The sequence below is a fragment of the Chiloscyllium punctatum genome, chromosome 10 (genome assembly GCF_047496795.1).
Source record: "Chiloscyllium punctatum isolate Juve2018m chromosome 10, sChiPun1.3, whole genome shotgun sequence".
NCBI lineage: Eukaryota > Metazoa > Chordata > Chondrichthyes > Orectolobiformes > Hemiscylliidae > Chiloscyllium > Chiloscyllium punctatum.
This window is the reverse complement of record NC_092748.1, coordinates 119,713,986-119,728,919: the sequence shown is the minus strand read 5'-3', so window position 1 is coordinate 119,728,919 and position 14,934 is coordinate 119,713,986. Positions and strand designations below refer to the sequence as shown.

The following is a 14,934-nucleotide window of genomic DNA, read 5'->3' as shown; positions in this document are numbered from 1 at the left end:
CTCTCCACCCCTCCCCTCTCTTCGCCCACTCCTCCATATCCCAACTCCCCCCCCCCCCCCCCTCTACCCCATATCCCACTCACCCCCCACCGCCACCCCCTCCTCCCCATATCCCACTCCACCGACCCCCTCTTCCACCACCATCTCCACCTGATCCACGTCCACCCCGGCCCGCACACCCCCCTCTCCCCATATCCCACTCCTCCCCCTCTCCACCCCCTCTCCCTATCCCACTCGACCCCCCCTGCTACCCATACTCCCACTCCACCCCCTTCCTCCACCCCCCCTCTCCCCATATCCCCACTCCACCCCCCCTCTCCCCATATCCCACTCCACCCCCCTCTCCACCCCCTCTCCCCATATCCCACTCCACCCCCCCCTCTCCCCCATATCCCACTCCACCCCCCTCCCCCCCTCTCTCCATATCCCACTCCACCCCCCCTCTCTCCATATCCCACTCCACCCCCCTCTCCCCATATCCCACTCCACCCCCCCTCTCTCCATATCCCACTCCACCCCCCTCTCCCATATCCCACTCCACCCCCCTCTCTCCCATATCCCACTCCACCCCCCCTCTCTCCATATCCCACTCCACCCCCCTCTCCCCCCCATATCCCACTCCCCCCCCTCTCCCTATATCCACTCCACCCCCTCTCCCTATATCCCACTCCCCCTCCCTTCCACCTCCCCTCTCCCCCACATATCCCACTCCACCCCCCTCTCTCCATATCCACTCCACCCCCCTCTCTCCATATCCCACTCCACCCCCTCTCCCCATATCCCACTCCCACCCCCCTCTCTCCATATCCCACTCCACCCCCCTCTCCCCATATCCCACTCCACCCCCCTCTCCCTATATCCCACTCCACCCCCCTCTCCCCATATCCCACTCCACCCCCCCTCCTCTCATATCCCACTCCACCCCCCTCTCCCCATATCCCACTCCACCCCCCCTCTCCCCATATCCCACTCCACTCCCTATCTCCATATCCCACTCCACCCCCCTCTCCCCATATCCCACTCCACCCCCCTCTCCCCATATCCCACTCCACTCCCTATCTCCATATCCCACTCCACCCCCCTCTCCCCATATCCCACTCCACCCCCTCTCCCCACAAGCTGGTCTAACCTCTAACTCCACTTCCTTGTTCTGTTATTCCCTGGGAATCTCTCTCCCCCAGTCCCCCAATCCCCACATCCACAGCATCCATCCCCCTCCCCCCGATCCCCGGGTGGGTGAGCTGACCCCCTCCTCGCCCCAGTCAGAGCCCGAGGGGGAGGGGCTGGGCTGTACCTTTCTTGCTTTGCTGGGTGATGCTTGCGGGAGGGGTGGAGACTTTAATGGGCCAGGCCATAGGCCCCCACGGAACGAGTGACTGTCCCGGATAATGAAGGCACCAGGATCCCGGTCTCTGAGCAGGCCAATCGCTGGAGGGATAGGATTCCAGGAGGGGATCAGAGGGTGCATGGAGGGAGAGAGATCAAACAACCAAGGAAAGGGGGGAACAAGTGGACAGAGAGTAGAGAGAGAGAGAGAGAGAATGAGGGTGAAAAACGAGGAGAGAAAGAGAGATAGTGAGGGGGTGGGATAGGAGCAAAATGATTGGACAGAGGGAGGGAGAAAGGGGGGAGAGAAAGAGGACAGAGAGAGAGATGGAGGGAGAAAGGGGAGCGGCGCGAAGGGGAGAGCAAGGAGATGGGGTGAGACAAAGAGAGGAGGAGGAGATGGGGGAAAGAGGACGTGGGAGAGTGAGAGAAGGAGAGAAGTGAGGGAGGGAGAGGAGGGGATGAGAAAAGGAGAGAGAGGGAAAAAGAATAGAGAGAGGGAAAAGGGGAAGAGTGAGAGGGGTAGAATAGAAGAGAGGAGGGGACAAGAGAAAATGAGAGATGGAGAAAGAGAGAGTAAAGGGTGAATGTGTGAGTGAGAAAGAGGGTGAGAAGAGAGAGAGAGGGGGAGATGGGGAGATAGTGGGAAATAAAGAAACAGAGACAGGAAGAGAGAGGGAGGACCAGGTGAGGGAGTGCAGGAAGTAGAGAGGGACAGAGTTGGTGAGGAGGAGGGAGAGAGAGAAGACACAGAACACATTGATTTCTGAAAATAATACAGGACCATGAACATAATAAAAAATGACACAATCGGCAGCTCTCAGTGCTGACAGGGAGAGGGGCAGGGAGTCACCAACACCAGTGTTTACAGTGACAGGTCCTCACCAACCTCACACACAGACCCATTCACAGCAACACCGCACACAACCACCCCCCATCCCATCCCATCTGGGGACTGACCCTCACTCCATGGTCTGGCTCAGTGTGAGACCCCAGGTAATGAACCAATGGCAGCCCACCCACTGTCCATGCAGCATGTCAAAAGCAGCAACAACTCACAGGAAAACACAGCAGGAAGTGACTCCAACCAGCCCCTCCCTAATACTCCACCAAACACCGCCGACAAAACATCCAAATCGTCCCAAAGGTCAGGTCAGTGGCCGAGGTGTAAACACACACTGACCCCACACCCTCCCGCAACAGGAACAATGGTCTCAGAGGGAGTCCCACTTCACACACAAGTACACTGCTCTCAGTGTCGTACTGAGGGAGTGCCACACTGTCAGAGGGTCAATACTGAGGGAGTGCCGCACTGTCAGAGGGTCAGCGCTGAGGGAGGTGTCGCACTGTCGGAGGGTCAATACTGAGGGAGTGCCGCACTGTCGGAGGGTCAGTACTGAGGGAGTGCCGCACTGTCGGAGGGTCAGTGCTGAGGGAGTGCTGCACTGTCGGAGGGTCAGCGCTGAGGGAGTGTCGCACTGTCGGAGGGTCAGTGCTGAGGGGAGTGTCGCACTGTCAGAGGGTCAGTGCTGAGGGAGTGCTGCACTGTCAGAGGGTCAGCGCTGAGGGAGTGTCGCACTGTCGGAGGGTCAGTACTGAGGGAGTGCCGCACTGTCAGAGGGTCAGTACTGAGGGAGTGCCGCACTGTCAGAGGGTCAGTGCTGAGGGAGTGCCGCACTGTCAGAGGGTCAGTGCTGAGGGAGTGCCACACTGTCAGAGGGTCAGGACTGAGGGAGTGTCGCACTGTCAGAGGGTCAGTACTGAGGGGAGTGCCGCACTGTCAGAGGGTCAGTGCTGAGGGAGTGCCGCACTGTCGGAGGGTCAGTACTGAGGGAGTGCGCACTGTCAGAGGGTCAGTACTGAGGGAGTGCCGCACTGTCAGAGGGTCAGTGCTAAGGGAGTGCTGCACTGTCAGAGGGTCAGTGCTGAGGGAGTGTCGCACCTGTCGGAGGGTCAGTGCTGAGGGAGTGCCGCACTGTCAGAGGGTCAGTACTGAGGGAGTGTCGCACTGTCAGAGGGTCAGTGCTGAGGGAGTGCCGCACTGTCAGAGGGTCAGTGCTGAGGGAGTGCCACACTGTCAGAGGGTCAGGACTGAGGGAGTGTCGCACTGTCAGAGGGTCAGTACTGAGGGAGTGGCCGCACTGTCAGAGGGTCAGTGCTGAGGGAGTGCCGCACTGTCAGAGGGTCAGTGCTGGAGGGAGTGTCGCACTGTCAGAGGGTCAGTACTGAGGGAGTGTCGCACTGTCGGAGGGTCAGTGCTGAGGGAGTGCCGCACTGTCAGAGGGTCAGGACTGAGGGAGTGTCGCACTGTCAGAGGGTCAGTGCTGAGGGAGTGCCGCACTGTCAGAGGGTCAGTACTGAGGGAGTGTCGCACTGTCTGAGGGTCAGTGCTGAAGGAGGGCCGTACTGTCTGAAATCCTGAGTCGAGAGTGTGTTGCTGGAAAAGCGCAGCAGGTCAGGCCGCATCCAAGGAGCAGGAGAATCAGCGTTTTGGGCATGAACCCTTCATCAGGAATGATACTTGTGGGTCGGGGCTGAGTGATGAATGGGAGGGGGGGTGGGGTTGGGGGGAGGTAGCTGGGAAAGCAATAGGTGGATAAAGGTGAGGGAGAAGGTGATCAATCAGAGGGGGCAGTGATGGACAGGTCTGGAGGGTGATGCCAAGTTGGAGACTCGGTACTGGAATAATGTGGGGGAGGGGAAATGAGGAAGCTGTTGAAATCCACATTGTTCCTGTGTAGTTGTAGGGTCCTAAGGTGGAATATGAGGCATTCCTCCTCCTCCAGGCGTCGGGTGGTAACGGTTTGATGATGGAGGAGGCCCAGCACCTGTATGTCCTTGACGGAGTGGGAGGGGGAGTTGAAGTGTTCGGTCACGGGGCTGATGGGTGTGAGTGTCCCAGAGGTGTTCTCTGGAGCGATTCACAAGAAGGCGTTCTGTCTCCTCGATGTAGAGGGGACCACATCGAGTGCAACGGATGCAGTCGATGACACTGGGAGAGATACAGGTGAATTTCTGTCAGATGTGGAAGGATCCCTTGGGGCCTCGGACGGAGGTGAGGGGAGTGGTGAGGGCGCAGGTTTTGCAATTCCTGCGGTGGCAGGGGAAGGTGCCAGGAGTGGGGCAAGGGCTGGTGGGGGGTGTGGACTTGACGAGGGAGTCGTGGAGGGAATGGTCTCTCCAAAACGCTGATAGGATTGGGGAGGGAAATATATCTCTAATGGTGGAGTCCGTTTGGAGGTGGCGGAAGTGGTGAAGGATGATACGTTGTATGCGGAGGTTGGTGAGGTGAAAGGTGAGGACTTGGGTGGGGGGTTCTGTCCTTGTTGCGTTGGGAGGGGTGGGGTTCGAGGGAAGTGGTGCGTGAAGTGGAGGAGATGCACTGGAGGGCATCGTCAACCACGTGGGAAGGGAAGTAGTGATTGTGGAAGGAGGGGGCCACCTGGATCTTTCTGAGGTGGAACTGCAAACAAATGCAGTAGAGGGGGAGGGATTGGGAATAAGGGCTGGTCTTTTTACAGGAGGCAGGGTGGGAGGAGGTGTAGTCTCGGTAGCTGTGGGAGTCGGTGGGCCTGTAGTGTATGTCTTTGGTTAGTTGGTCACCAGAGATGGTGATGGAGAGGTCCAGGAAGGGGAGGGAGGTGTCAGAGATGGTCCAGGTAAATTTAAGGTCAGGGTGGAATGTGTTGGTGAAGTTGATGAATTGCTCAACCTCCTCGCGGGAGCACGAGGTGGCGCCAATGCAGTCATCAATGTAGTGGAGGAAGAGGTGGGGAGTGGTGCCGCTGTAACTATGGAAGATGGACTGTCCCATGTATCCGACCAAGAGACAGGCATAGCTGGGGCCCATACGTGTGCCCATGGCTACCCCTTTGGTCTGGAGGAAGTGGGAGGATTGGATGAGGGAGTTCAGGCAGGTAGATGAGGGTGTCGGTGGAAGGGTACTGTTGGGATGGAGGGACAGGAAGAAACAGAGGGATGTGTGAACTCCTGTTTACTCTCCCACGTGGATACAAAATGCATTAACACAAAACATTCATTTTTCTGAAGAACAGAGGATTTGTCCTCTGCCTCTGACCAATAGCAATCACTCATTTGCAGGAAATGTTAACTATCAGAGAAACTGAAATTTGGATTCTCTCTCTCTGTAGTGGGTGCCCTGCTCCTATCTGGACCTCACTGGGTTTTACTGAGACCATACGCACTGTGCCCACCTCCCTGCATTAATATCCCACCTGCCCAGCACCTAATCAGTGTTTGTTGAATTACAGACACCCTCGTGTTACCTTGCTCTCGGGATATATCTGGTTTGTACCAGTACTTGGACGTGTCCTGAACAAACTTGACATGGGCTCTCGCTTCAGGGCTGCCATCTGAGACAGAAAGAAAAGATCAAGTTGATTCAAAGTGTTCTCGGTTGAGATTGATGTCTGGGAAAACGCAGGTCTCCAGACTCAGTCTGACTATGGTGCAGGTCAAAGCAATCTCCTACACACAGGCAGCATACTGTACACACAAAGACCACAATACCATGGGCAAGTTACTGATACTGGGAGGCTGTAATTAAATTAACTCAACAAGCGAACCAGTGTCTGGGAACCAAGTCCTGCGTATCACTGTGAAAGTCAAAAGGTGTTAATCAAACTCAAGGGATAGTCAATTTGTGTCTCTTTGTTACTGAGAAGAGCCACTCATCAGTGTTTCCGGTTAACTCACCAATTACACAGTTACAACAAAAGCCAAAACACTGAGCAATAAATGTAATCGGGAAATAAACTGTCTCTGACTTGGGAGTGTTTGATGTGGACAGTGTAGAGAGAATATATCTCGACAAAACGATATAATTCCATTTATTTAACTCATCATAAACGGATTATATTCATCAAATAATTTAAAAAGTAAATATTTGCGAGAATCTCATTGTACCACTCTCCCGCTCTCTCCCCATAACCCTGTATCAATCCCCAAACTAATCCCACTGCCCCACTGTCCCTTGGGGTGGGGTGGGGGTGGGGGTTGGGTGTGGGGTGGGGGTTGGGTGAGGGGTGGTGTGGGGCTGTGGGGTGGGGTTGGGGTGGGGGTGGGGGTTGGGGTGGAGGTGGTGGGGTGGGGGTGGGGGTAGGGGGGGGTGGGGGTGTGGGGGGGTGGGGGTGGGGGTGTGGGTGGGGGGTAGGGGGTGTTGGATGGAGGGTGGGGGGGATGTGGCAGTGTGGGGGTGGGGGGTGGGGGGGGTGTAGGTTGGGGTGGGGGTGGGGGTAGGGGGTTGTGGGGGTGTGGGGGTGGGGTGGGAGTGGGGTGTGGGGGTGTGGGATGGGGTGAGGGTGGGGTGGGGGTGGGGGTGGGGGTAGGGGGTGTGGGGGTGTGGGGTGGGGTGGGGGTGGGGTGTGGGGTGGGTGTGGGGTGGGGGTGGGTGTTGGGTGAGGGGTGGTGTGGGGGTGTGGGGTGGGGTTGGGGTGGGGGTGGGGGGTGTGGGGTGGGTGTGGGGTGGGGGTGGGGGTTGGGTGAGGGGTGGTGTGGGGGTGTGGGGTGGGGTTGGGGTGGGGGTGGGGGTGTGGGGTGGGTGTGGGGTGGGGGTGGGGGTTGGGTGAGGGGTGGTGTGGGGGTGTGGGGTGGGGTTGGGGTGGGGGTGGGGGTTGGGTGAGGGGTGGGGGTAGGGGGGTGTGGGGGGTTGGGGGTGGGGTGGGAGTGGGGTGTGGGGGTGTGGGATGGGGTGGGGGTGGGGGTGGGGGTGTGGGGTGGGGTGGGGGTGTGGGGTGGGGGTGTGGGGTGGGGTTGGGGTGGGGGTGGGGGTTGGGTGAGGGGTGGTGTGGGGGTGTGGGGTGGGTGTGGGGTGGGGGTAGGGGGGTGTGGGGGGTGGGTGTTGGTTGGGGTGGGGTGGTGTGGGGTGGGGGTGCGGGATGGAGGGTGGGGGGGTGGGGGGATGTGGCAGTGTGGGGGTGGGGGTTGGGGGGGTGTCACCTTACCGTGCAGTGAGAGTTTGGAGAAGTCGGGTAGAGTGTGTGAGAAGGCGACAGTTGGTGCACTGCGGCTGCTGGCACTGGTGACTGCGCTGGGCATCCCGGCTGTGGCCTTGCCGTTAACAGTGGCGTAGTTTGTTGAGCTGTTGGCACGGTCCCCACTCGACATTCTCCTCTTCTCGGGCAGGGCAGGCTGCGGGATTGCGGCCGTGAAGCTCAGAGATGGTGAGGAACCTCCAGGCACCGCTTGAACAGGGCTGGAGGAGGTGGGCACCGGGGTGCTGGAGTTATAGTAGGCTGGTGAGACGGGGAATGTTGGTGTCGCGGGTGAGACATACCCTGTGGAGCTGGCCTGGCGGGACAGGGGGGGGGTACTGCTGCTCCAGTTGGCCTGTCAGAGTGGAGAATCTGTACGGCTCAGTGATGGGACTGCTGGGAGTTACTGGCGCACTGGCGCTGACAATACCCGGATATCGGCTCAGGATGGGGCTGCTGGAAGGACCGGCTCCAACTCCATGCGGACTCCCTTGGTGCCTGCTCATCCCAGGACTTCCCGGTGCCCCAGCGCTCATCATCCTCCTGCCCAGGGACGGGCTGGGTGGGGTATTGGTGGCCACTGTCCTCTGGAGGGGCTGGGGGCACTGAGTCGCTGATCTCTCCTGCGGAGGTGCTCCAAGGCTCAGGGATGAGTCTGGCGCTATCACAAAGCTTCCTGAGGAACTGCCAGTTCCAGGGGCCGATGGGTCAGACAGACTGTTGTTAAAGTAGCTGCTCTCTGCGTAGGATGGCTGAGAGAAACTGGCCGATCTCAAACTGGAATCCAGAGATGGGTGGGCCAGAGTGACTCCGTGCCCATTGGTATCTCCTGGTGAAGAGCCGACGATGAAGGATCTGGGGGAGGAGAACAACAGGAATATAAGATGGAATTGACATCACTTGAGAAGCCAGCACTGGTCTTGGCCATGCAGCAGGGTACACCCATCCTCCACCCAGAGTGACCTCAAAGGGTTTTCCCATGATCCTCTGCCCGCGTGTGGGCAGCTTTCACCCAGAAACCCCCACCCCACGACCCCTGCCCCCCATGAGAGCCAATGGTCACTGAACGGCTCCCAGTGCATCACAAAACAAACCTGCCCCAAACTGCTCCCCCACCCCAGCTCTCAGCTCCACATCACGCAGCTGTTATAGAGCTGCGGGAGGCCATTCGGCCCATCACATCTGCGCTGCCTCTATTACCCCTCCTGCCTTTTCCCCATTTCCCTGCGAACCACTCCCACTCCAAATAGCCATCCAATGCTCTGTTGAGTGTTCTCCACTCCTCCTGTTCCCCTCCCCCACACCAACTCGAAGGTGGGTCTACCTCCTGAGGATGGTGTGATGATCGACATGGTTCGGAGAGCCACACTCACCAGGAAAGGCCCAGGCCTAAACTCTCACTGCTGTTCCCGCACGGGATGAGGATGGTACTGGCTTGGCCAGCATTTGGGGCCTGTCCTTTCAACTGACTGTCTTACTCGGCTGTTTCAGAGAGCTATGCCGAGTCCCCCACACATTGCTGTGGGTCTGGAGTCCCATGTTGGCCAGACCAGGTAAGGATGGCAATTTCCTTCCCTAAAGGACATTAGTGACCCAGATGGTTTTTACATCAATTGGCAGTGACTGAAGGCTGCCATTAGATTAGTTTCTATTGCCAAATTTTATTGAATTTGTATTTCACCATCGTCCCTGGGAGGAATTGAACCAGGTACCCAGAACATCAGCTGGCGTTCTGGATGATTATTCCAGTGAGCTCACCAGTACACCAGTCCCAGTTAGCCAGGGTCAGTGCAGAGACCCACACAGACAGAAACAATCACACAATCACACTCAGCCTTGCTCCAAAAGCTGGTGGTTTCAAATGAACCAGTTGGACTGGAACCAGTTGTTGTGTGATTTTTGACTTTGTCCACCCCAGTCTTCTCCACATTATGACAGAAACAGAGCAGGGGCCTACCACTGAGTGACAGCAATGTGTGTTCCTGAGTGCTCACCTCTCCATGCTGTGTAAGGGGCTGCTGCTTGTGATGGGGCTGGGGCCGGCGAACAGCGGCTCACAGGGTACACTCCTGCTCAGGGTTTCCACCAGGTAGCTCTGCGAAGGGGGAGCAGGAACCTGCACAGGGCTTGCTCCCACTGCCGCTGTCCTCACCACGGACTCCACGTAACTCCTGGGCTCTGAGGGAAGGGGCAAGACAGGAGAAGGACGGGAGACTGAATCAAAAAGCCCAGAAACTGTCCGGCTGGATAAGACAACACAGAGGAAAGTGGGAAACCAGAGCAGACCAACAGATATCAAAAGCCCACAATAAATCCTCCTGACTCACCAGGATGGATTTACGCTCCTGTATACAGGATATTCCTGATTTACCAATGTCTGACTTCCAAACACTCGTATTTACAAATACTACCTCGTACAGGAGGGTCACTGTAAAGATCCAGCAGACAACCATTGCCCGAACTGATAAACAATTGCTTTCCATCGTCCTACATTGTGTGTTTGAGTTTGTGTAACATCAACTGGTGAAGAGACTCAGGACTGGACCCGTCCACAGCTCGAGCACAGACTGCCTAATGTATGAAAATACAGCATCCATTCCCGGATATAACACTGCACGTGTTACTGGGTAAACCACTGCCTTGATGTGTGACTGGATCCCCATTCCTGCATCATACACTCCCAATCAGAATCTCAGCAGGAGGGGGATACAGGGAGAAGGCAGGTGAATAGGGTTGAGAATTACATCAGCTATGATTGAATGGCAGGACACAGTTGATGGGCTGAATGGCCTAATTCTGCTGTTATATCTTGTGGCTGTGTTGGCCTGTGGTGTCTTATTGGTTAGTTATCGGTGAGGGGGACTCAATGCCGTGTGGTAGCTGACTTAGTGATCGGGTGGTGGGTGGGAAGTGGGCCACAGGAGCAGAGACAGGATTCCTGGCAGGATAAGGAGGAGGCAGGCTGGGGAACGAGACACCATCGCTGAGGGACTCTCCATTCACCTGGGCTTTGACAGAGAGGCTCACCATGGAATCCGAAACCACACTGCATCTCTTTTCCAGCCGGGTTTCAGTTGATTTCCCATCACCGTGTAAATACAGGGACACAGTGTCATACACTCTCCTGTACACAGACACCTCAGATACTGAAATGCAACAAGATCTGGACAATACCCAGGCTTGGGCTGACAAGGGGCAGGTATTATTCATGCCAAGCTGTGACCATCATCAATAAGAGACACTCAAATTCCTACCCCTTGACATTCAATGGTGCTACTATAACCCACTATCACCATCCTGGGGGTTACCATTGACCAGAAACCCATCTGGACTCACCACATAAACACAGTGGCTACAGGAGCAGGTCAGAGACTGGGAATACTGCAGTGAGTAACTCCCCTCCTGACTCCCCAAAGCCTGTCCACCATCTCCAAGGCCCAAGTCCGGAGTGTGATGGAATACTCCCCACTTGCCCTGGATGGGGGCAGCTCCAACAACACTCAAGAAGCTCAACACCATCCAGGACAAAGCAGCCGCTTGATTGGCACCACATCCACAAACACCCCCTCCCTCCCCCACCCACACTCAGTAACAGCAGTGTGTACCATCTACAAGATGCACTGCAGAAGCTCACCAAAGATCCTCAGACAGCACCTTCCAAACCCACAACCACTTCCATCTAGAAGGACAAGGGCAGCAGATCCATGGGAACACCACCCCCTGCAAGTTCCCCTCCAAGCCCCTCACCATCCTGACTTGGAAATATATCACCGTTCCTTCAGTGTCACTGGGTCAGAATCCTGGAATTCCCTCCCTAAGGGCATTGTGGGTCTACCCACAGCACATGGACTGCAGCGGGTCAAGAAGGCAGCTCACCCCCCACCTTCTCAAGGGGCAACTAGGGACGGGGAATAAATGCTGGGCCCAGTCAGTGATTCTCATGACCCATGAATAAATAAAATCAAAAGTCAGGTACTGGTGGGATAGAATCAGGGAAATTATTGTTCTTCTGGGATTCCTCTGGAACATCAGCTATCCCATAATGCAGTGGGATGGAGATTGGCGGAACTCATTGCTGCAGAGGGCAATGGAAACCAAACCATTGAGTGTCTTGAAGACAGAGACGGGTTCCTGATTGGTGAGGGGATGGAGAGTTCCGGGAGAAGGCAGGTGAAGGGGATTGATAAGTGTGTCACACAGAGCTCCGGTATCTCTGCTATCTCCTCAGAAGTTTCTGCGGTGCACTGCAATCCCAACGTTCCTAGTTTTGGAGAAGTTTGGGAAGGTTTGTGATCCTGAACAGGTCTGTGCAATGTCACAAGTGATTTGAAACCTGGAAGCTTGTGGCCTCCTCCTGGCAGGAGGCCGGGAGAACACAGCAAGGACAAGTTACAGGGTAGTCAGAACGTGCAGTGTACACCACAGGGACTCACCAGCACTCCCAAACCTCGAGAGTGAATCACACCGAGTTTTAAAAAACATCATAGGACGAGGGAGATACAAGGCAACAGCGAGAGACAGAGAGGAACCTGATCAGAGCTAGTGTGAGAGAACAGAAAGACAGACAGGCACAGAGGGTGAGATGTTGATAGTCATAAAAGAGAAATGCAGGGGGGAAAACCAGATCAGGAGAAAGGGTCAAAAAGACCAGCGAATGGAAATAGTCAAGTCATTCTGAGAGACAATGCAATAGGTACAAGGACAAGAAACCAGAGGATGGGGCAATGAGAAAGAGAGAGCATGCAGTTAACCATCTACAGCAAGATCAAGCAAGGGAGAGGGAAAAATAGAAAGAGAAAATAAAACAAAAGAGGAGCAGATTGAGAAGAGAGAGACTGGGAGACACACTAACAATAATACTGGATTAGTGGTGCTGGAAGAGCACAGCAGTTCAGGCAGCATCCAACGAGCAGCGAAATCAACGTTTCGGGCAAAAGCCCTTCATCAGGATGAAGGGCTTTTGCCCGAAACGTTGATTTCGCTGCTCGTTGGATGCTGCCTGAACTGCTGTGCTCTTCCAGCACCACTAATCCAGTATTTGATTTTCAGCATCTGCAGTCATTGTTTTTACCTACACTAACAATAATACTTAGTCAAGGCAGAGGAGATAGAGAGAGATAGAGAGAGTTACCTACATACCAATTCCTGTGGGACTGTACTGTGGTCTGGTAGAGTGGGGGATGTGATACATCCAGTGAAACAAACCACCAGCAGCGTCTTCTCTCTGAGCTCCAGCAAGTTTGGTACCTCAGGTTAGGCCAGTTTCAGAGTCCCTCTCCTCTGTATCCCCTCTCACTCTCACTATCCCAGCCACAACTGGGTATGACCCTCTCGCGAACATCAGCCACTTCTGCCTGTCCTGTACTGATGGTCCACAAACCCAAACTCAGAAAGACAAGTGGGCAAATCTGATTTCTCACAAAGCGATATCTCCAATCAGTGAAACCCGACCAGCAGCCCTCCCACAAACACAGAATCATTTACACAACCATTTGTGTCCTGCTTTGACTACACAGAGCGACCAGGCCTGATCTGGGTCCAGTAAACTGTTCATTAACTTTGCCCTAATTTCAGCAGGCACACTGCCGGCCTTGTCTTCAACTCAGTCATGATACCCTCTGTGTGGTTACACAGGGCGGAGAGAGAGACAGGAAGAGAGGAGGGGGGAGAGAGGAGGGGGAGAGAGGAGGGGGAGAGACAGAGAGGGAGAGACACAGAGGGAGAGACACAGAGGGAGAGACACACAGAGAGGGAGAGACAGAGAGGGAGAGACACAGAGAGGGAGAGACACAGAGGGAGAGACAGAGAGGGAGAGACACAGAGAGGGAGAGAGACAGAGAGAGAGACAGAGAAGGAGAGAGACAGAGAGAGAGACAGAGAGAGAGACAGAGAGGGAGAGAGACAGAGAGAGAGACACACAGAGAGGGAGAGACAGAGAGGGAGAGACAGAGAGGGAGAGACACAGAGAGGGAGAGAGACAGAGAGGGAGAGAGACAGAGAGGGAGAGAGACAGAGAGGGAGAGACAGAGAGGGAGAGACACAGAGAGGGAGAGACAGAGAGAGGGAGAGAGATACAGAGGGAGAGACACAGAGAGGGAGAGAGACAGAGAGGGAGAGACACAGAGAGGGAGAGAGATACAGAGGGAGAGACACAGAGAGGGAGAGAGACAGAGAGGGAGAGACACAGAGAGGGAGAGACAGAGAGGGAGAGACTCAGAGAGGGAGAGAGACAGAGAGGGAGAGAGACAGAGAGGGAGAGAGACAGAGAGGGAGAGACACAGAGAGGGAGAGAGACACGGAGGGAGAGACACAGATAGGGAGAGAGACAGAGAGGGAGAGACACAGAGAGGGAGAGAGATACAGAGGGAGAGACACAGAGAGGGAGAGAGACAGAGAGGGAGAGACACAGAGAGGGAGAGACAGAGAGGGAGAGACTCAGAGAGGGAGAGAGACAGAGAGGGAGAGACACAGAGAGGGAGAGAGACACGGAGGGAGAGACACAGAGAGGGAGAGAGACAGAGAGGGAGAGACACAGAGAGGGAGAGACAGAGAGGGAGAGACTCAGAGAGGGAGAGAGACAGAGAGGGAGAGACACAGAGAGGGAGAGAGACACGGAGGGAGAGACACAGAGAGGGAGAGAGACAGAGAGGGAGAGACACAGAGAGGGAGAGACAGAGAGGGAGAGACTCAGAGAGGGAGAGAGACAGAGAGGGAGAGACACAGAGAGGGAGAGACACAGAGAGGGAGAGAGACAGAGAGGGAGAGAGACAGAGAGGGAGAGACTCAGAGAGGGAGAGACACAGAGAGGGAGAGACACAGAGAGGGAGAGACACAGAGAGGGAGAGACTCAGAGAGGGAGAGAGACAGAGAGGGAGAGACACAGAGAGGGAGAGAGATACAGAGGGAGAGACACAGAGAGGGAGAGAGACAGAGAGGGAGAGACACAGAGAGGGAGAGACAGAGAGGGAGAGACTCAGAGAGGGAGAGAGACAGAGAGGGAGAGACACAGAGAGGGAGAGAGACACGGAGGGAGAGACACAGAGAGGGAGAGAGACAGAGAGGGAGAGACACAGAGAGGGAGAGACAGAGAGGGAGAGACTCAGAGAGGGAGAGAGACAGAGAGGGAGAGACACAGAGAGGGAGAGACAGAGAGGGAGAGACTCAGAGAGGGAGAGAGACAGAGAGGGAGAGACACAGAGGGAGAGACACAGAGGGAGAGACACAGAGAGGGAGAGACTCAGAGAGGGAGAGAGACAGAGAGGGAGAGACACAGAGAGGGAGAGACAGAGAGGGAGAGACACAGAGGGAGAGACACAGAGGGAGAGACACAGAGAGGGAGAGAGACAGAGAGAAGGAGAGACAGAGAGGGAGAGACACAGAGAGGGAGAGACACAGAGGGAGAGACAGAGAGGGAGAGACAGAGAGGGAGAGACACAGAGAGGGAGAGAGACAGAGAGGGAGAGAGACAGAGAGAGAGACACACAGAGAGGGAGAGACAGAGAGGGAGAGACAGAGAGGGAGAGAGACAGAGGGAGAGAGACAGAGGGAGAGAGACAGAGAGAGAGACAGAGAGGGAGAGAGACAGAGGGAGAGAGACAGAGAGAGAGACAGAGAG

General features: G+C 55.8%; 1 protein-coding gene across 1 annotated transcript in view; it reads right to left on the bottom strand.

Moving 5' to 3' along the window:
- The window catches only part of tns1b (tensin 1b), an 833,038-nt gene that overhangs the window by 47,203 nt on the left and 770,901 nt on the right, over positions 1 to 14,934 (bottom strand). The window contains 4 exon segments of the mRNA XM_072578355.1: positions 5,613 to 5,699; positions 7,290 to 7,653; positions 7,655 to 8,174; positions 9,314 to 9,497. Of these exon segments, the coding sequence (XP_072434456.1) occupies positions 5,613 to 5,699; positions 7,290 to 7,653; positions 7,655 to 8,174; positions 9,314 to 9,497 (1,155 nt within the window).